General features: G+C 37.4%; 1 protein-coding gene and 1 long non-coding RNA gene across 4 annotated transcripts in view; one reads left to right on the forward strand and one right to left on the reverse strand.

The window, feature by feature from the left end:
• Positions 1-11,785, forward strand: part of LOC138852512 (zinc finger X-chromosomal protein-like) — a 33,452-nt gene extending 21,667 nt beyond the window's left edge. For both annotated transcript variants that reach the window (XM_070083765.1, XM_070083766.1), the window contains one exon: positions 5,957-11,785. In XM_070083765.1, coding sequence (XP_069939866.1) covers positions 5,957-6,172 — 216 coding nt within the window. In that variant the 3' untranslated portion in view covers positions 6,173-11,785. The remainder of the gene's footprint in view (positions 1-5,956) is intronic.
• LOC138852513 (uncharacterized) overlaps positions 5,011-22,203 on the reverse strand; it is a 103,139-nt gene continuing 85,946 nt past the window's right edge. The window contains exons 1-3 of one of the 2 annotated variants that reach the window (XR_011391839.1): positions 18,794-18,923; positions 18,071-18,169; positions 5,011-5,144 (exon numbers count right to left, since the gene is read on the reverse strand). This is a non-coding gene — a long non-coding RNA (uncharacterized lncRNA). Of the gene's footprint in view, positions 5,145-18,070; positions 18,170-18,793; positions 18,924-22,203 lie in introns of those variants that run through there. The other variant, XR_011391838.1, reaches the window with a different exon arrangement.

Here is a 22,203-nt window from a genome sequence, read left to right on the forward strand (position 1 = left end):
TAAAACACTGATGTATGTTGCAGCGCTAGTGGTACAAATGTAGATCTACGTTTGGACAGTTTAAGGGTTAAAACTTTAAATATAAAAAATAAAATAAAATAACATGTTTATTTCAGTTGATGGTACATAGAAGTTACAGTAGTCAGATTTACATGCTCTGTGGTTATACTTTAGAAACAAATAGAATACTGATAAAAATTTAATACTGATGAATGTTCAGTTGAAAGCCATTCATTATACAAAGCATTTCAGGCAAATTAATACTAAAACTTACAAACAGTGGACCCTCGTTTTTCGTAATTAATCCGTTCCAGAGAGTGTGGCTGTTGGTGAAATTGACGATTTGCAGAACCATTTTCCCCATAAGAAATAATGTAAATCCAATTAATCCCTTCCAGACACCCAAAAGTATTAAAACAAAATAACTTTTTTACATGAAATATAGATGTACATACACAGAAAACAATGAGACATGAAAAATAAAACAATAATAATGTGAAACTTACCTTTATTGAAGATTCTTCTTAGTGTATGGAAGACAGGAGGAGGGGAGAAGATGAAGAAGTTACTGTTTGGAAGGGTAATCCCCTTCCATAAAGATTTCAGGTACCAAGTCCTTTTCTGGGGTTACTTTCCATGTTTGTTTTTTAATGCCACTAGGACCGGCTTGAGAGTCACTGCACACCTGTGGCACTAAATGTCTGGCCAGAGAGCTCTGTTTCTGACGTCTCTTTAAAATTTCCCTAAAATGGGACAGGACATTGTCATTGTACGTGTTGCCAACATGGCTTGCAAGAGCTTTTTAGGGTGATGTCCCTCCACAGATTTTTCCATCCTACTCCACATTGCACAAATCTCCATTACTACCACCCTCTACCACTATCACTTCCACCATCACTACCACCATCACTACCACCATCACTACCACCATCACTACCACCATCACTACCACCCTCTACCACCATCACAACCACTACCACCCTCTACCACCATCACTACCACTACCACCCTCTACCCCCATCATTACCACCCTCTACCACCCTCACTTTCATATTTTTCTACACTCTTTTTCTTTAATTCTATCATGTTTGTAACCTTTACCAAAGAACTGGCACCAGCTTTCTTTGGGCCCATGGTGGCTTATTTAACATTGCAAGCACTAAAATGAATGGAATATTACGAAATGTATTGTATGAACGTGTGGGATTGTGCTCACTCGCTGATAAACAATGGCACACTGACTCTGAATAGTGATTGGGGCTGCTCATACATGTTTGAGATGAACGACTATTTGCGAGTCTAGCGATGATTCGCGAGTCAATATTTTGACAAAAAATGTTACGGTTTGCAAAAATTACGAATTCCGATGCTTACGAAAAACGAGGGTCCACTGTACTACTTAATGCCAATAACATGAGAATGAATCATCAGAGTGGGTTCAAACTTAATGTGCTGGTTTATTTTGCTCAAAGGAAGGTTGGTATTGTTACTGCCTCATGTAAGCCTTTATTAACCTTTTCAGGGTCGACAGGCCCTCTCCCAGACTTGTCCTCAGGGTCGCCAAATTTTCAAAAAAAAAAAAAAAAATCTTATGAAAAGATAGAGAATCTTTTCCTGATCATAATGACACCAAAAGTATGAAATTTAATGGAAAACTTACAGAATTATGCGAAGTTAGCGGTCTCGACGATGTTTATGCATCGGCAATTTTGCCCATTTTGAGCCCTATTTTCCACCAATTCCAGTGTAATAGTCGACAAAAACCATAACTTTTTCGCTAGAACTCCATTTTTTCTATTGACTGAGTACAAGAAACCACCCATTTACCGATTTCAACTATCCAATAAAGTGGTCAGAATTTAGCAATTTTGCCAATTTCACACAAATTTCAAAAGATGCCAATTTCCAAATAGGATCCAGAATAAACAAGAAAGACATTCCTGGCACTAAAATAACATTTCCTCTGTTCATTAGTCACGTCCCCACGCCCCTCTTACATTCTTTTGCTTTCCACTTTGAATTTTTATTCTCCCAAAAAATAGAAGATTTACTGTTATGCAGACTACTGCATTAGTGTAGAAATGGTTTAAATAATACCAGCGCGCTTGTGAAAGAATATTAGATTCACCAGTTGACGTGTGTTGGACGCATAGCATGACTTGTTTCCTTTTGAACTTTGGTAAAAATCGAACATTTCTGCTAATTTGAGCTCAATTTCAAGGTACTTTTCATTGTAAAACCAATCAAAATCATCTCAGTTTCTGTAATATGTCTTTCATTCTATAAAATGACACCAGGAAAACTAGAATACCGTCATAAATACCATACGAAAATACAGTGCAAAGTCGCTGTTTTAAACCAAAAACACTGTCAAAGTTTTTTTTCTCATTACCCACTGTGTGCTGCAGGATTTTTTTTTATTCTGGGCACACTGACCACATAGACCCATTCTTTCATATGTAGGCCTACCAGCTTTCTCTCACTAGATTTGAGGACGCTAGAATTTAGGCGTACTAGTACATCAAAAACCCTGGTGCGTAAGCCGTACTAGTACATCAAAAACCCTTTTGCATATGCCGTACTAGTATGTCAGAAACCCTGAAAGGGTTAACCAACTGTGATATTGGCCTCCATGTAATAATTAGAGAATAGTTCTTCTGATTGTAAATTTCTGAAGCTAGTGAATCTTACTTAGTGGAATGTTTTAACCCTTTGAGGGTCCAGACCCCCAGTCTGAAATTCCCCACAGGTTCCGAGAATCTCCCCCCCCCCCACCACCACCAAAAAGAAAAATTGAAATGGTAGGGAATATTTTTTTTAAGGTGATAAAATAAAAAGTACAAGATTTGATGAAATTTTGCTCTCACAAATTTTGCTGTGGGCAATTTTACCCACTTTGAGTCCTGTTTTCAGCCAATTACAGACACTTCCCAACTTACGAATAAGTTACTTTCCAGAAGGCTGTTTGTATCTTGAATTGTTGATGAGTCAATATTTTGCCATTTTTCTATTGTTACGATTATTATTATTGTTTTTAATATTATCATTATTGTTATTGTTCTCTTTCTACATCGTTCTTTGTTGAAAATTTAAAAGACAATACTGTACAGTGAAAGTAATGTATGATTCTTAATACCATAGCATATTTTAATAATAAATATTGTGATAAAAAATTTCTTTATCACGGCAGTCTGTTTGCTTGTCTGAATGTTCATAACTCGAATATTTGTAAGTAGGGTAGCGTCTGTACATTGACCAAATTCTTAGCTATTTCACTAGTATGTGTCCCATTTTATCTATTGAGCACATGAAATCGGCCAGTCAGTTATTTCAACTACCCAATGAAGTGATCGGAAATTGGTAATTTGGCCAATTTCACACAAAGTTCAAAACATTCCAGTTACAAAATAGGGTCCAGAATAAACAGTGCAGGCATTTCTGGCACTAAAATAACATTTCTTCTGTTTATTAGTTACATTTCCAGGCTTTCCAGATGAATTCCATTTTGATTTTTTATTCACATCAAAAAATAGAAGATTTACCATTATGCAATATTGTAATAATTGTATAAATACTTTCAGAACATTCAGAAACACACATTAGACCCACTAGCTGATGTGTATTGGATGTGTGATGTGATTTGTTTACTCTTGAACATCGGCAAAAATCGAGCATTTCCACTACTTTTAGCTCAATTTCAAGCTATTTTCAGTACTAAAACTAATCAAAATCATCTCTGTTTCTGTAATATATCTTCCATTCTATGAAATGAGACCAGAAAACATGAATAGAACCACAAAAAACATACAAAAATCCCTGTTTTAATCCAAAAACATGGTTGCAGTTGTTTTTTCTCATTATGCACTATGTGCTGCAGGATTTGTTTTATATGGTGCAAACTTACCATATAGATGCATTCTCTCGTATCTAGGCACAAATTTACCACTCACAGCTTATCTGAATGAGCTGAACTCATGACGTATACTACAGCTTGGACCCTGGCTTCAGAGCCATAGAACTATGGGACAGACTCTCAAAGGGTTAATATATAATGGGCAGTGTTGGTGTCACTATATCATTTTTATTGAAGAAATTGGGATATTTGTTGCCATGCAATAACTTGTGAGTGCCCCATCTGATTGTCTCAAAATCTTCAGTGCTGATATTTAACTGCATTTAGAAACTTATGCCACATTCTTATTATTCTTTGTGTGTGCATTTTATTAGAGGGAGCTGGGCTAGTGGGATGTTGGAGATATCTTTCTTGTATTGGGCAGCCATTGAGACACATCTAGCTATTATTATATTTTTGAGGAAGCACTAAACACCTAGAGGTTTTACAGTGCCTAGGAAATGGGAAATAATTTAATTTGATCCAAGGAAATGGAAGGTACTTATTTTTCTATGGATCAAAAGCACTTCACAGTAATCAAAGCACCTTTTTCTAGAATGTTAATTACAAATAAAGAATTAAACCAGAAAGTGTAAAACACAACCATTGTGTAACTTATTCATTGGAAAATTATGTGCAGTTGAACTATTTTATCCTTAGTAAAGTAAATCTGAATTTTTCCTCTGCAGTTGTAGCATATTATTTCCTCTTATACTTTAGTTTATTGATGTATGTTAATGGAAGTAATAAAGATACTGGTGAATAATGGAAGTCTTTGTAAGTGAGGAAGAACATGTAGTGAAGCCATCAAGACAGAAGAGGGCCTAAACGAAGGCTTTGCTCTTGTTATTTCAGAGAGAGATCGCTCCAACATCCCCACGCTCTGGCATCGTTGCTCCACGGCACCCCTCAACTGTTTCCCCTTCCATCGACTTGGCTCCAGGGACTTGTAGTGTTGTTGATGGTGATGGAGTACACTTGTGGAGGGAGTTGACTTGCAGCATCTGTAACAAGAGGTTCCATGGTCGTAACAGCAAATCAAACCTGGAGCGTCATATGCAGATCCATACTGGGTTGAAACCTTTTCAGTGCCCACTGTGTCCTCATCGTGCTAATAGGAAGGGCAACCTCAAAACACACATTGAAGTCAGGCACGGTGCAGAAGCTGTTCCTTCATACCTATAGAAGGCAAAACTCATAGTGGCTCTCACTTCACACAAGCCTGCTGGAGACATTCAGCTCAGTGCTGTACCTGTAATATTTTGTATGTATGAGAGGCCATCACACTCCAGTATATTACTTTTCATCAATATAGGATAAGCCAAGCCTGCACCACTGTTATTTCTTCATCATTTAAACTTTGTCAAAGTTGTTGTTTACTATACCAAGAAAAGACAAAACTTCTCATCTGAACTGAAAAAATGGTTGCTTTAATATGACATGTATGATGTCAATCATGTATATTGTGATCAGTAAACATTGTGAATCTGCCAAGATAAGAGTTGTTCATTTGGAACCAAATGGCACGTCATTTGTCACCATTCAAGGAAAATTTTGTAGTTGCACTAGTAACTATCCGTCCATCATTAAAGCTCATTGTTCTTCAGTGGCCTCTTTTTTTTTTTTTTTTAAAGAGTATTGTGTTGGTAAAATGGTCCATCTGTTTTTGTAGTTAAATATTAATTCCGAATCTAAAATGTCAATGTGGCACTCAAAAGTCAGAATTCTGCTGCTTTAATTGTAATACTATAATTACTTTTTGGTTTTCAGAAAGTTCAGGCGACAAACTCGTGTACTGTAATATGAAATAATGTGATGCTAATACAGTAGAGTATTTTGAAATAAACTCATAATTGGGAAAAGCTGATGCGCAACCCCTCTCTGAATTAGGAAACTGTGTGAAACAAGAACATTTGCATCACTATTTTTTATAAAAGAAGAGTGAAAGAAATGTAAAGAATTCTTAATGATGGGAATTTAGACATGATAGTGGAGTGAGTTTGTGTTGAAGGAGATCATGGTGGAGCAGACAGGTGTGGCAGTGAGGTGTGTGTCTTGTTACAGGCGCTGCGGGTGCTTGTGTGTCCAGTGTGCGGCCGCAAGTTTGAGGGCAAGAACCAGGCCAAGCGATCTAAACTGGAACGTCACCTACGCACCCACACTGGAGAACGCCCATACCAGTGTCCACGGTGTGACTACCGTGCCACCTTCAAGTGGAATCTCAAGGCCCACGTCCTCAGTCGTCATGGCCAGGAGTTTCTACAGAGCGCACCACCTTAATCCTGTTCTTTACCGAGTTTTATCTCTTCTTATAAATTTGACCTTGGTTCCCAACTCAAATATTTTGTATATATTATTATTCACTTATTTTATCATCTTCCTGCACTGATTACTAGTCAATAAGTACAGTATCGTAATATGTACTGTACTGCACAGTATTTTGATTAACTTTGAACATTTGTTCATTTTCTAAACTATTGTGTTGCTTTTGTTGTGACAGGCAGTCACCACAAGTACATACATAGTCTTACCTTCTGAAAAGTCAGTTTTTTGGATTTTAATCTCCCAGTATGTGTGTTGTATTTTTCTTTAAAGAGCATGTAAAATTAACCCTGGTTGAATCAGTTTAAAAGCTCACAGCGAGCAGAATTGACATGTACAGTAAACCCTCTTATAAAGTGATATCACAGAGTGTGATATTGTGTAAGCGCAATTGAACATATGCATCCAAAATTGCATACCATGAAATAACCTTTATAATATACACCACAAATAAAAAAAAGGTAACATGTGAAATTTGGGTAGTACCTTGCATAAAATGTCACAACTGGCTACCCCACTTATCACAGCTTCCCACTGTTCTTGCTAAGTGAGAGCAAGTCATGTTCAGTAACTAGCATTTTACTCACATAATTAGTGTTTTCTAAAATTTATTTAATTATGAATATTTCATTTATATAAAACACCTTGATAAAAAGTTTGAAGATAATATTCAGTGTATTAATATAAGAAATCCTCACAAGTTCAGTAGTAGACTATTAGGATTATTAACCCCAAAGATTAGTAATACAGTATTGTCCATTATTATGATTACACTGTAATCACAGAATCCTTCCTTCGTAAACCATGCGTGTCATAAGAGGTGACTACAATGCCAGGAGCGAGGGGCTAGTAACCCCTTCATTTGTATAAATTACTAATTGTAAAAAGAAGAAAAACTCTTGTTTCTCCTTTTTCGGGTCACCCTGCTTTGGTGGGAAACGGCCAGTGTTGAAAAAAAAAAAACTATAATTACACATTCCCGTGCCTTTAACAGTGATGTATCTATTCTCTATTTCTTCAATCAATCATGTCAGTGAGTGTTGATAAAAGAGTGAATAAGTGTTTAAATGAATTGTGTGGGAAGATGTATGGGTAAGTCTCATGCCAGCTGTTGCCACTGTTATGTTATCAACATAGCAGTAATTCTTGGAGACAGGAGATGGAGGTGCATTTTTTCCCTGCTGACTCTGGCTTCGGTTCAAAGTGCACGGTGTTTCTTTCTCTTCCATTCGGTACAGCATCATTTGCTCTTCATGTATAGATCATACAGTTTAAAAGTTATTTAGACAATTTGGCTATGTATTGAAAATTTAGATATAAAAATCTGCAATCTCATAATGTTGCCAAAGCCAAAGTTAGGGTGAGCAGCTCTCTTCATATCCTGCGTATGGTCTCCCACAGTATTTTATGTAAGTACAGTATTACTGTATTTTCCTTAGTTATTTCTTTTTCAAATGCATTTATTTTTAGTACAAGTTTAGTATAGGTGTGGTGAGTTCCTATATGTTTGTATGGTTTGGTAAAAAAATGTGACTATTTTTCCTAATGTTGGTTTATTGATGGCAGCTGATGATGCCTTGTGCATTTTTATAATGATATTTTTTCTTTGCTTTGGCTTTATCAAATGAATTTATCTTTGGTATACAGTAGGGCCCCACTTATATGGCAGGTTAGGTTTCAGGCTACCGCCATAAAGTGGAAATCACTGTAAAGTGGAATGCCCTTTTTTCCACTTATAAATGCATATAAATACTAGATAACAAGTTTACACTAACATATATTAAGTTAACAATAGAACTAGGCATTAAAAACAATAAAAAAGTAAAATACACATATATTACACTCATTTCTTACCTTAAAATATTTGTGGTCTTAATGTAGGGTGAGATGAGTAGTATTTATTGTAAGAAATCAAGTGTGGTATGTATGGTAGTCAGCCGGGTTACCATACCAGGCCACCCCATCCACACTTAATATTCTATGACATTTAAAGTGCCCCATAGCAATAAAATGCATATACATTTCACTCATTACTTACCTTAAAATATTTGTAGTCTAAATGTAGGGTCAGAGGTGAGTAAACGACATAAAACGAATAAATGAGAGAGAGAGAGAATGAGCACATGAGAGAGGACAGGCGTGGAGTTATGTAAACAAACCAGGTGGACGCGAGTTTTGTTAGCAAACCAGGTGAACGCGTCTGGTTTGTGTACGAGTTACATTGTGTACAAGTTGTCTCCACGTTGATACAGTAGAATAAATAAAGAGAAACACTCCCATTCTCATGTAACACCATTTTTAGAAGAAATGACGCTCTGAGTGAAGGCATATGAAAGGAATAATTTTCTACAGTTACCCTCAGTAACATAGTTTCTCTTAGGTTGGACTAGAGAAAACATTATTCTTGCCGTCACTCGTACAAGTCGTCTGCCTACCATATCTCATATTTATGTTAATTTATTCTACTGTGGGGTGTATTTATCATGTTTATATGTTACATATCGTGTTTATAATGTAATTTTGAAAAATATCATAGATGGATTAAGGAAAATGTGTATATTAACGTAATATACGACATTTAATGAGACTCAGTGATTTTTATTGAGTATTATTATTATCCTTACTAATGTGGCATCTCAAGACATAAGACATTCCTACTGATTTTAATGTGTACCTGCATGCCAGCACAGTGTGTAAGTTTATTTAGGTACAGGTATACATAAGTATAATTATCAGAGTATATATAAAATATGAAATAACTTTTAAAAACACTTGAAATTTTGAAGTTTCCAAACATAATGGAGAGATGCGATGCTCACGGAGAATGTAAACAAACTGGGTGAAGCACATTGACTGTTAGAAAGTCAGGTGGGGGGAGCCATATAGCGAGTTTTGGTCACATAATTTGAAATGTCCATATTAGCAGAATGCCGTAAAGCGAAACATCGTAAAGCAGGGCTCTACTGTATATTTGTTTCATATAGGTTTGGTAAGTTCCTGTATGTCTGGTGCATTTAGGTAAAAAAAAATGTGGCTTATTTTTAATTGCTGACATGTACTGATTGTATCATTTAAACTTCACTGTATTCAGCTAGACCCAGTAAGCCCATGTTAACCTTCTCTATGTTCTTCAAATGCTTCAAATAATGACTAATAGAACTTAAGGTAAGATAATCTGTAATAAGTTTTACCTAGAAGAATATTAAAAAGTTGTTGGAGCAGATTTGAAGGTATTTGAAATGTAACCCTATTTTTCCCATATGTTATTCACTTTACATAAAGTTGTTTTTTCATATGATAGTTATTATTAGGAACGTAACCAATGCACTAGAAGAGGGGTTTGCTACACTGATATACTTCTATTCTACTGTCACAGCCAGATGCATTCAGTCAGCCTACTCTCACCTTCCATCTTTGTGAGAGCCCTGGAATCAATAAGATCATAAGAAAGAAGGAGCACTGCAGCAGGCTTACTGGCCCGTGCCAGGCAGGTCCAAGTCACGTACTGTCCTAAACTAGTCAGGTCCAAGCCACATCCACTTGAGAAGAAGGAGCACTGCATCAGACCTATTAGCACAGGCTAGTGAGGTCCAACTCACCCACCCACACTCACTCATATATTTATCTAACCTATTTTGAAACCTACACAATGTTTTAACTTAAGTGAGGTTAGTCAGGAGTTTGTTCCATTTATTCACAACTCTGTTACCAAACCAGTGCTTTCCTATATTTCCTATATCCTTTCTGAATCTAAATTTTTCCAACTTGAAACCATTGCTGTGAGTCTTGCACCACTTTGAATTCTATTTTTGCAACACAGAATTGTAATTATATACAGTACTTGGCACTAAATATATGTATATACAGTGGTTCCTTGACTTATGATGGTCTTGAGTTACAGTTATTTTGAGTTATGATTTACCCTCATAAAGAAATTTAGTTTTGAGTTGCGATGAAAAATTTGAGATACAATAAGTGTACGACAATCATGATGGTCTGGTGGGCATGGGTGGGCCTTAGCCCAGAGACAAGACAGGCTGATGAAAAGGTCTTAAATGGAGTGATGACGGGAGGAATGTTGGAAGTGAGTGGGAGGGAGGGAAGGAGACAGTATCTGTTCCAGATGTGAGGAGGTGGGAGACTGTGGCAAGAGTAAATATTAAATGTACAATTCTTTACCATTCTCTGTCTCTGCATGCCCAACCATGTCCTGCCTTGCCTGCTTGCCCAGTCCTGTCCTGTCCTGCCCTGCCTGCTCTGTCTGTCCTGTCCTGTCCTGTCCTACCCTGCCCTGCCCTGTCCTGCCCTGCCCTGCCCTGCCCTGCCCTGTCTAGCCCTGCCCTGCCCTGCCCTGCCTTGCCTATTCTGGCCTGTCCTGTCCTGTCCTGCCCTGTCCTGCCTACTCTAGCCTGTCCTTTCATGTGCAGTCTGCTCTGGCCTGTCTTGTCTTGCCCTTCTTGCTCTGGCTTGTGCTGTTCTGCCCAGCCTGTTCTGGTCAGTCCTGCCTGCTCTACTCTGTCCTACCTGCTCTGCTCTGTCCTGCCTGCTCTGCTCTGTCCTGCCTGCTTTGCTCTGTCCTGCCTGCTTTGCTCTGTCCTGCCTGCCCTGCCTCCTCTGCCAATGCCTCTGGAAATTTCAAGCTAAAGCCTTTGTTTGTTTACCACTCAGAAAAACCTCAGAGTATTTAAACAGCTAAGAGTATCTAAGGTCAGGTTTGGTGTTCTGGCATCTTGGAATGAAATACAGTGGAACCTCTACTTGCGAGTTTAATCCGTTTCATGACCTTGCTCGCAACTGGATTTGCTCATTTGCAGTCAATTTTCCTCATTTAAATTAATTGAAATGCAATTGATCTGTTCCAGTGGAATTCTGTACGTCAATAATTTCGCTAATATCAACTCTATGGCTTATTTATCTATCTCACTTCATCTAATATGACATAATAAACAATATAAATAACATAGAAACCTGATATATACTCTAAAATGAATAAAATATGTCATTCATGTAGTGGTATGGGCGGTGTCTGCGGTGGACGAGAGTTTGTCTGGACACTGGGCAAAATACTTCATGAATAATTTCGCTAATATCATCTATACGGCTTATTTATCTATCACAGTTCATCTAGTATGACATAACAAACAATATGAATAACATAGAAACACGATATATACTCTAGAATGAATAAAATATGTCATTATGTAACAGGTGGAGGCGGCCACAACTGCTCCCTCTTTGTTGTGGTAAACACTGCCATCTAGTGATGGCCTTTTGAAGCTGTCTATTATTATAATTATTATATGTAGTACATTATTATTATCTATGTATTATTATTATACATATATTATTATTATTATTATTATTATTATTATTATTACAGTGGTCCCTCAATAATCGTCCATAATCCGTTCCTGGAAGTGGGACTATTATCGAAATGGACGATTTACGAATCAATTTTTCCCATAAGAAATAATGTAAATTCAATTAATCCGTTCCTGACACCCAGAAGTATTAAAACAAAAAATTTTTTTACATGAAATATAGATGTAGTACATAAACAATACAGTGGCACATGATAAATTAAACATTAACATAATAACACTTACCTTTATTGGCGATTCTTCTTTGTGTATGGAAGACTGGAGAAGGAGACAGATTGGATGATTTACTGTTTGGAAGGGGAATTCCCTTCCATCAACACCTCGGGTACCAATTGCTTTTCTGGGGTTACTTCTCTTCTCTGTTTCTTAATGCCAGTAATGTGGGTCCTCTTTGGCATTTTCTTCCAAAAGAGGCCTGTTTCATCACAATTGAACACTTGTTCAGGTTTCAGTCCTTCACTGTTTATGTACTCCTTGAATTCATGCACATATTTTTCAACTGCCTTGTGGTCCGAACTGGCAGCCTCACCATGCCTTACCACACTGTGTATGCCAGTACGCTTCTTAAATCTCTCAAACCAGCCTTTGCTGGCCTTAAATTCACTCACATCACCGCTAGTTGCAGGCAATTTCTTTACCAAATCGTCATGCAACTGCCTAGCCTTTTCACAAATAAGCGACGTCATAAGACTATCTCCTTCCAATTGTTTCTCATTTATCCACACCAATAATAACTTCTCAACATCTTCAAGTACTGGTGATCTCATTTTTGTCAGCATATTTACCCCCTTTGCAACAACAGCATCCTTGATTTCCTTTTTCTTGGCTATGATGGAAGATATGGTTGTACAGGATTTGTTATACGTCCTTGCCAGTTCGCCCACACGTACACCAGTATCATATTGTTCAATGATGTTTTTCTTAAATTCAATCGTATTTCTTGCCTTCTTTACCAAAGGCTTGGCACTAGGAGCTTTCTTTGGAGCCATGGTAGCTTATTTAGCACTTAAATAACTTGCAAGCACTAAAATCAATGGAATATTATGAAATATTTCGCTGGAGCACGTGAAGGGACCGTCGCTCACTGGTAAACAATGGCACACTGGCTTGGAAGGAAAGGCCGAGGTGGCTCAGAGCGTGAGTACGCGTCCGGGACGAAGGACTATTAGCGAGTTACAGGACCATTTGCGAGCCAATATTTTGACGAAAAAACAGGACTATTTCTGAAATGGACGACTTTCAGGCCGGACGATTATTGAGGGACCACTGTATTATTATTGTATTATACAGTGGACCCCCGCATGCCGCACGCATCGCATACCGTACAATCCGCATACCGCTCGCTTTTTTCGCAAAAATTTTGCCTCGCATACCGCCCAAAAACCCGCTCACCGCTCTTCGTCCGAGACGCGTCCAATGTGCGGCCTGAGCCACGCTCACATGTTCAGCCGGTGGCATTGTTTACCAGCCAGCCTCCGCGGTAACATCCAAGCATACACTCGGAACATTTCGTATTATTAGTGTTTTTGGTGATTTTTTCTGGAAAATAAGTGACCATGGGCCCCAAGAAAGCTTCTAGTGCCAACCCTACAGCAATAAGGGTGAGAATTACTATAGAGATGAAGAAAAAGATCATTGATAAGTATGAAAGTGGAGTGCGTGTCTCCGAGCTGGCCAGGTTGTACAGTGGACCCCCGGTTAACGATTTTAATCCGTGCAAGAGGGCTCATCGTTATGCGAAATAATCGTTATGCGAATTAATTTTCCCCATAAGAAATAATGGAAATAAAATTAATCCGTGCAAGACGCCCAAAAGTATGAAAAAAAATTTTTTTTACCACATGAAATGTTAATTTTAATACACACAAACTGAAAAAGGCATGCACAATTACATGACACTTACTTTTATTGAAGATCTGGTGATGATTGATGGGATGGGAGGAGGGGAGAGCATTATCTTCTTACTGTTTAGAAGGGGAATCCCCTTCCATTACGACTTGAGGTAGCAAGTCCTTTTCTGGGGTTACTTCCCTTCTTCTTTTAATGCCACTAGGACCAGCTTCAGAGTCACTGGACCTCTGTCGCACAACAAATCTGTCCATAGAGCTCTGTACCTCCCGTTTCTTCAAGACTTTCCTAAAATGGGCCATAACATTGTCATTGAAATAGTCACCAGCACGGCTTGCAACAGCTGTGTCAGGGTGATTTTCATCTATAAAGGTTTGCAGTTCAAACCACTCTGCACACATTTCCTTAATCTTTGAAGTAGGCACAATGGATTCCACAACTGGCATAGGCTTCTCAGGGTTAGCCCCAAACCCTTCAAAATCTTTCTTAATTTCCATACTAATTCTCACCCTTTTTACCACAGGGTTGGCACTAGAAGCTTTCTTGGGGCCCATGGTCACTTATTTTCCAGAAACACCACCGAAAACACTGTAATAATACGAAATATTCCGAGTGTATGCTTGGATGTTACCGCGGAGGCTGGCTGGTAAACAATGGGACGGCCGGCACATGTGAGGGCACATTGGACGCGTCTCGGACGAAAATCGGTATGCGGGTTTTTAATCGGTATGCGGGGCAAAAATTTTGCGATAAAAGTAATCGTTATGCGGAAAAATCGCTATGCGATGCCATCGTTATGCGGGGGTCCACTGTATAATAAACCCCAATCAACCATCGCTACTATTGGTGGTACAGCTGCTGCTGCTGTTGTACCACCGTCAGCTGCTGCTGCACTGTCAGCTGCTGCTGCTGTTGTACCACCGTCAGCTGCTGCTGCTGCTGTAGTACCGTGTGCTGCTGCTGTAGCATCGTCTGCTGCTGCTGTAGCATCGTCTGCTGCTGCTGTAGCATCGTCTGCTGCTGCTGTAGCATCGTCTGCTGCTGCTGTAGCATCGTCTGCTGCTGCTGTAGCATCGTCTGTTGCTGCTGTAGCATCGTCTGTTGCTGCTGTAGCATCGTCTGCTGCTGCTGTAACATCGTCTGTTGCTGCTGTAGCATCGTCTGCTGCTGCTGTAGCACTGTCAGCTGCTGCTGCTGTTGTACCACCATCAGCTGCTGCTGCTGCTGTAGTACTGTCTGCTGCTGCTGTAGCATCGTCTGTTGCTGCTGTAGCATCGTCTGCTGCTGCTGTAGCATCGTCTGCTGCTGCTGTAGCATCGTCTGCTGCTGCTGTAGCATTGTGTGCTGCTGCTGTAGCATCGTCTGCTGCTGCTGTAGCATCGTCTGCTGCTGCTGTAGCATCGTCTGTTGCTGCTGTACCACCGTCAGCTGCTGCTGCTGCTGCTGCTGTAGCACCGTTGTTGGTGTGGCTTATTGAGAATACCAAGAAACATTTAATCCCAGAGGATTTTCCACCCAGGATAACCCACAAAAGTCAGTGTCATCGATGACTGTCTAACTTATTTCCATTGGGGTCCTTAATCTTGTCTCCCAGGATGCAACCCACACCAGTCGACTAACACCCAGGTGAACAGGAAAAAATGCCTGGAACTAGTGCTCATATTGGTGAATTTAAAGCCAGCAAAGGTTGGTTTGAGAGATTTAAGAATCGTAGTGGCATACACAGTGTGATAAGGCCTGTTCTGGAAGAAAATGCCAAACAGGACCTACAGTACTCAGGAGGAAAAGGCACTCCCAGGACACAGCGTCTCATCAGTCATTGCTGCATCTTCAATAAAGGTAAGTGTCATTTATTCTTCATTTAGTAGAGTAGTACATGCACAATATATATTGTGCATGTACTACTCTACTATTGTGCATGTATCCTTCTCTTTGTGTGTAGGAAAATGTATATTTCATGTGGTAAAAATTTTTTTTTCATACTTTTGGGTGTCTTGCACGGATTAATTTGATTTCCATTATTTCTTATGGGGAAAATTCATTCGCATACCGAACATTTCGCATAACAATCAGCCCTCTTGCACGGATTAAAGTCGCTATGCGGGGGTCCACTGTACTATTATTATTATTATGTGTATTGTTATTATTCATATAATTATTATACATATTATTATTATTATTATTATTATTATTATTATTATTATCATTATTATTATTATATAAATTATTTGTAATTTTTATTCACACAAAAAATATAAGGTTTACTGTTATTCCTTATTGCAATAATTGTATAAATATGTCAACCCATTCACAACTGCATATTGGAGTGGACAGTGATGTCATTTGTTTACTCTGAAACAGCCAAGCATTGGACCATTTCTCCTAGGTTGAGCTCTATTTCAAGGTACTTTTCATTGTGAAAGCAATCAAAATCATATCTATTTCTGTAATATATCTTCCATTCTATCAAATGAGACCAAAAAAATGAGAATACAACCATAAAAACAATTCAAAATTACCACTAAGGGGTGGCTAATTGCTGAGAAGTGAGCTCTATTATTTATGCTTAGATTTCTTTCATTTTTGGTGTACGTTAAGAAGCATCTTTCCATCATACATTGCCCAAGTTTCAATAAGAGTCCAACAAACAAATGAGATATAATTCCCGAGATCAAGAACAAGAGCCCCTCACCAGCGTCAAGGAACCTGCCATGAGGTCTGCTCGCTTGTGGAAATTTTGCTCGCATATGGAAGCAAAAAATCGACCCATCGACTGCTCGTATTTGGAAAAACTCGCACGTGGACACGCTCGCAAGTAGAGGTTCCACTGTACTGTAAAACCATGTATTTTGGGGTTTGAGTTACAATAGTTTTGACATACAATATGTCTTCTGGAACGGATTAATATTGTAAGTCAAGGGAGTGAAAAGAGAGAGAGCGAGAGGTAGGATTCAAAATTCAAATTCAAAATTTTTATTTCTTTGTAAAGTTTACAATGTGAGGTTTACATATTACAAAATATAAAGTACAAAGAAAGCCAGTAGCATGCCTAGGCATTTTGGGCAGATTATTCTTAATTCTTACTGACAACTTTATATTGATAGAGGTTTTGGAGTGGTACATTCTAATGCTAATTAATTCACATTATTACAAATGTTAGGTAATCAGGAATTTTATGATAAGATTTATAATAGTGAGGTAGCAAAAAAATTTTTACTACAATTAGTGTAATTTAGAAATGGAAATGGCTTTATCTTGGTATGCTACAATGATTTTTACAGGCATACTTAGGACTAACTTGAGATTAAGAAGGCAATAACAATTTTAGGAATTTTATGTTTACAGTCATTTAGTGTTTGGAAGAATTTACAGTTAAGGAGAGTAAGTCTATTTTGTTTTGAGTGTGTTCCTAACATTGAAGATTAGTATGGGTGAGGATGGTGAGTGGGAGGGTCTAGTGGTGTTGTATGGGCGATGACAAGAAGATTTTATTAATTACACTACATAATGATGATAACACTACAAACTACAGTCACCTTTACATAAACTGTAGTACATTGTAATTCTCCAGTTCCATGCCTTCTATGTAGACAATGTTTTAGTTTTGTCAACATATGAAGTTACTGTATGAAAACATATAGTTAAACTGCAAATTTTCAAGTTTTGTATTTTGTAAGATTCAGAAAGGTATTGTGGGATATGTGTTTACTAAAGGGGTTTTCAAGAATGAATTCAATCATTAATAAATTTCCTCAGTTACCGTTTAATGGAAATCTGAAGGTGTGTGTGAGCTGCTGCCTCTGGCTACAACCACAGCAAAAATGTGAGATCAAAGATAATATCCAACACTCCACCATATGTCCAAATTACTTGTACAACTTTTATTTGGTATGATCGATCAATATGTTTGTTGGACAAGTGAGGTGGAACTCAGCATACCACATGCTCTGGTATAATAGGGTTGAAACAAAAGCCAGCAGCAAAGTTCAAATATATGTATAAATTAAGAATGAGTGTATGGGTGCCCCACTATCACCCTCAACTTTACTGCAAAGTTAAAAGTGGCAGCAGCTGTAAGGGCACTTGTGTATATGTACATTTTGTCTCGTATAAGTCTATTAAATAAAAGATAAGCATTACTCTGCCTTACCTATCAAGGTACAATGATTCTCTGAACATTTTTATTTTGAATAGTCAGGTGACTGGTGTCATAACAGCCTCTGAAAATCTTTACATTTCTGACTTCTTTATTACAACTTTCATGTTAACACACTTTATCACTCTTTATCATCAGTTGCTTAATTTTCTTGGTTACACTTTTTTGGATATTTCAAAAAGTGTGCAAAGAAAGGTTGCATAATATAATGGTTTATTGTATATATAAAAGGAAATAATGGGATTTTTTTTTTAAATATGCACACACACACATAATTTTGTAGAGTAATAAGTCAAGATTCATGAGACCTCACACATTAGGGGTCCAACTGTACAGTACCTGTATTTGAAAGAGTACATATACCTGTATATGGAAGAGGACACATACTTCATTAAGTGGTAAGTACACATATTTTTTTCTATGCATTATGTATATACTGTACCCTTGTCTTTGTTTATAGGAAAATTTTACCTGTAATGAAATGTTGCTGGTCCTGATGAGATTGTGATAGTGGAACCCTGCCAGGACTTCATGATTTTCTTCATTTTTCACTGTGTACAACCATTTTACCTGTAAATATGATTATCTTATAGTCTTATATGATATGGTAATAAATACTTTCGAAGAGAATGCAGTTGTTATTTGTTCTTACTCTTGTGAGAAAGTAAAAAACTTTTAGCCATTTGTATTTACAGTATTACCTATAGAAAGTGTGTATAGACATAAAATTACAATGATTTAATAAGTAAGAGAATAAACTGTTAGTTCTCACAGTTCTTTGCTTTGAGTGGTGGGATTTATGTACCATATATTATTTATAATTTTGCAGAATAAATTTTTTTAGTAATGTAATGCATTAATTTCATAATCCTTTTTCTGGATGAAAACTGTCTTTAATAGAAACAAAATCAGTGTTTAATTCCTTGAAGATGATGAGTATTATAAGAGACCAGCCAAAAGGCATCTCTACCCCCTCACTGCACCCAGCACCCTTGGCTAACAGTACCTCAAAATGTCAAGGGCTTCCTGTCCATGACAGGGTATACCTATACCCAAAATGAAGCAGAGTCCATCTGAGACCAACTTCTGTTTTCCAGGTGGGTGGCAGTGAGGGCGCAGAGATGGGCAGCCTTGCAGCAGGGGCTGGGGCGGGTATACCTGGGGAGATGGAAGGTTTTGGTGGGGACACCTTACCTGCCCTCAAGTGTCCAGAATGTGGAAAGCTCTTCTATGGGCGGAATCGTCGGCAGCTAGTGGACCGACACCGAATCATTCATACAGGAGAAAGGCCTTTTCAGTGTCCGCTGTGTTTCAAGCGTATGAATGTGAAACACCACCTCACACGTCATCTAAGGACTGTTCACCTCAACCATTGGGAATATCTTAAGAAACTGAACCTTGTGTAGTTCAAGTCTTGAGTGTAATTTGCTTTATTGACTTCACTTCTTATGGCAATGTATCATTAATAACAAAAATGATGTGCACTGTTGCTTTAGATTCAGTCTTGTTGTTTAGCAAAACATTTTTATGAATATGTAGAAACTTTTAAAACATGAAGAAATTTTGGGTATTTTTATCTATGGCAGAAAAGCGATTGATGAGTGAGATGTTGTCTTTTGTGTTTTGCCTAAAGAAATGATAAGTTTGTATTTTTAATGGAGTATTGTAGCGCACATAATTTTCAAGAAGCATTGATTAAATTATGTAATGCGTAGTTTTAACAAATTTATTAAAAGTGATTTAGCAAAAAAGAACATTGCTTATTCTACATTTATCTTAATTAAAGCACCATATAGTATTATGTGATATATTTTATTCTTAACAGAATTGTAATACTGACATTTAAAATTTGGTAATGTGATGCATTTTTATACTGTAAAAAATTACCAAAATTTAATTTAGTCATATGTGAAAGCAGTTGAGCACTTCTGAAGTGCCCAGTTTTATGTAAAAAATTTTTTAGATGAATTGCCTCTTGAATGACACATGATTTTTAATTCATAATTTTAATGATATTTTGGTACATTATTATTATTATTGCTGTTATTACAGGTCTGCCATCACAAATCCGGCAATCAGTTATTCGGTTCCTTCAGTTATTTGGCACTAATTTTGGCTAGCATAATTTCAAATTTCCAGGGTCGCCACACCAACCTGCTGGTACTGTTTGGTGGCGCTACTTCCTGCATAAGTCATTCCAATTTTTTTTCTCCATTTATTGTTTTAACTTGCTTACTTTTAGCCCTAGCCATGGTTCCAATGAATAAAAGAAATGCTTCTCATTATGTAAAGCACCTACACAGTACGTTATCCATTAAAGATAAGGTGGCTTTGAAGCCACTGTCGGTTGCCATGAGGTCAGTCTCATGAAGCAGGAGAATATGCTTTATTATTACGCTAATATCAACACTACAGCTCATTTGCCTATCACAATTGATCTAATATGACATAATAAACAATATAAATAACATAAAACATGTTAAATACTCCAGAATAAATAATATTTGGCATAACACCGAGCAGTTCGACAGAGTTATGAAGAGGATATGGTATACAAATACCATTCTCCTATCCCTGTCTTGGGGGCTTGTATTAGAGAAAACGGAGTGTAGCACAGGACTAACTGTGATATACACTCGTACTCCACCATAAACATGAAACAAAAAAGTTATTTTCTCTCTATAGATTATCACACATAGCAGCATATGTATAGAGAACCTAGGATAACCCCAAAAAAAGTCAATGTGGCTTATTTTTAGTACCTGGCTTGGGTTAGCCATATGTGATTTTTGGTAAATATTCGATTTCCCTCCAGGGTAGAAACATTAGGCGTGTTTCTTTACACCTGTTGTCTATGTTCACGCATCAGTAAATGGGTACCTGGGTGTTAGCCAATTAGTGTGGGTGTTATCCTGGGACACTGACCTAATTTTCTTGAAATACTCTGCATAACAAGCGGCTTTCTATACAGTAGTATATCACTGATGTCAGCTAGGCCTGTATACCTTGTACATGTACATGTAGTAAATAAAGATATTATTACTTGTATTATTATTATTATGTATTATTATTATTATTATTATTATTATTATTATTATATTTTTTTCTCAGTTGTTTGTTGGGTTATCTTATTCAAACTTGGGCAATGTATGATGGAAAGATAATTCTTCACGTACACCAAAAATGAAAGAAATCAGACCATAAATAGTGGAGTTCACTTCTCAGCCATTAGCGGCCGCTTAGCGGTATATTTTTGTATGGTTGTTATGGTTATATTCTCATTTTTTCGGTCTTATTTGATAGAATGAAAGATATGTTACAGAAATAGATATGATTTTGATTGCTTTCATGACAAAAAGTACCTTGAAATTGCACTCACAGTAGTGAAAATGTTCTATTCTTTAGCGAAGCTCAAGAGTAAACAAATGACGTCACCGTCCAATACCTGTCTGCCTGTCAGTCTAAATTCCAGTACGGAGTCAAGAATGGCTTAACATTATTTATACAATTATTACAATAATGAAGTAGTCTGCATAACAGTAAATCTTCTATTTTTTGTGAATAAAAATTCCAAATGAAAAGCAAGAGTAATATAACTGGATTTGTGTATACCTGAATAAACTTACTTAAGAGGGGCCTGTAGCCGTGACTAATGAACAGAGAAAATGTTATTTTAGTGCCAGGAATGTCTGCATTGTTTATTCTGGACCCTATTTTGAAATTGGCATCTGTTGAAATTTGTGTGAAATCTGCCAAATTGCCAATTTCTGACCACTTCATTGGGTAGTTGAAATAAGTGAATGGGCGGTTTCTTGTACTCAGTTGACAGACTTGAAGTAAATAAGTTTATTCAGGTATACACAAATACAGTTACATAGATTATCATACAGAGCAGTGTATGTATAGAGAACCTAGGATAGCTCAGAAAAGTCAGACAAAGTGACTTATTTCCAGTACCTGGCTTGGGCTTCCCATATATGATTTTTGGTAAATATTTTTTTTTCTCGGTTGTTTGTTGGGCTATCTCATTGAAACTTGGGCAATGTATGATGGAAAGATGCTTCTTAACGTACAACAAAAATAAAAAGACGGACGATAAATAAGGGAGTTCACTTCTCAGCTATTAGCCGCCTCTTTGCAGTATATTTTTGTATGGTTTTTATGGTTGTATTCTCATTTTTTTGGACTCATTTGATAGAATGGAAGATATATTATAGAAATAGACCTGATTTTGATTGCTTTCATGACAAAAGGTACCTTGAAATTGAGCTCAAAGTAGCGGAAGTGTTCGATTTTTGCCGATGTTCAGTGAACTGTGTAAGTCAAGTTGGTTAATTTTATTAAGTGTATTCTAACCTAACCACTCTGTAATCCGGCAAACTCAGTAATCTGGTACACTACAGGTCCCAATGATGCCGGATTTGTGATGGAAGACCTGTACTATTATTAATTATATTTGTGAACCAGTAGGGGCATTTTTTATCAACAATAGTGACATAAACCAATAAGTGTTTTAAACAACACCTGCTAAATTACTACATAAACACACTTGGCAGCCAAGGTTACCAAATTAATGTAAGTTAATATAGACCTGACTGCCATGT

This window comes from Cherax quadricarinatus, chromosome 10, assembly GCF_038502225.1.
Source record: "Cherax quadricarinatus isolate ZL_2023a chromosome 10, ASM3850222v1, whole genome shotgun sequence".
Taxonomy (NCBI): domain Eukaryota; kingdom Metazoa; phylum Arthropoda; class Malacostraca; order Decapoda; family Parastacidae; genus Cherax; species Cherax quadricarinatus.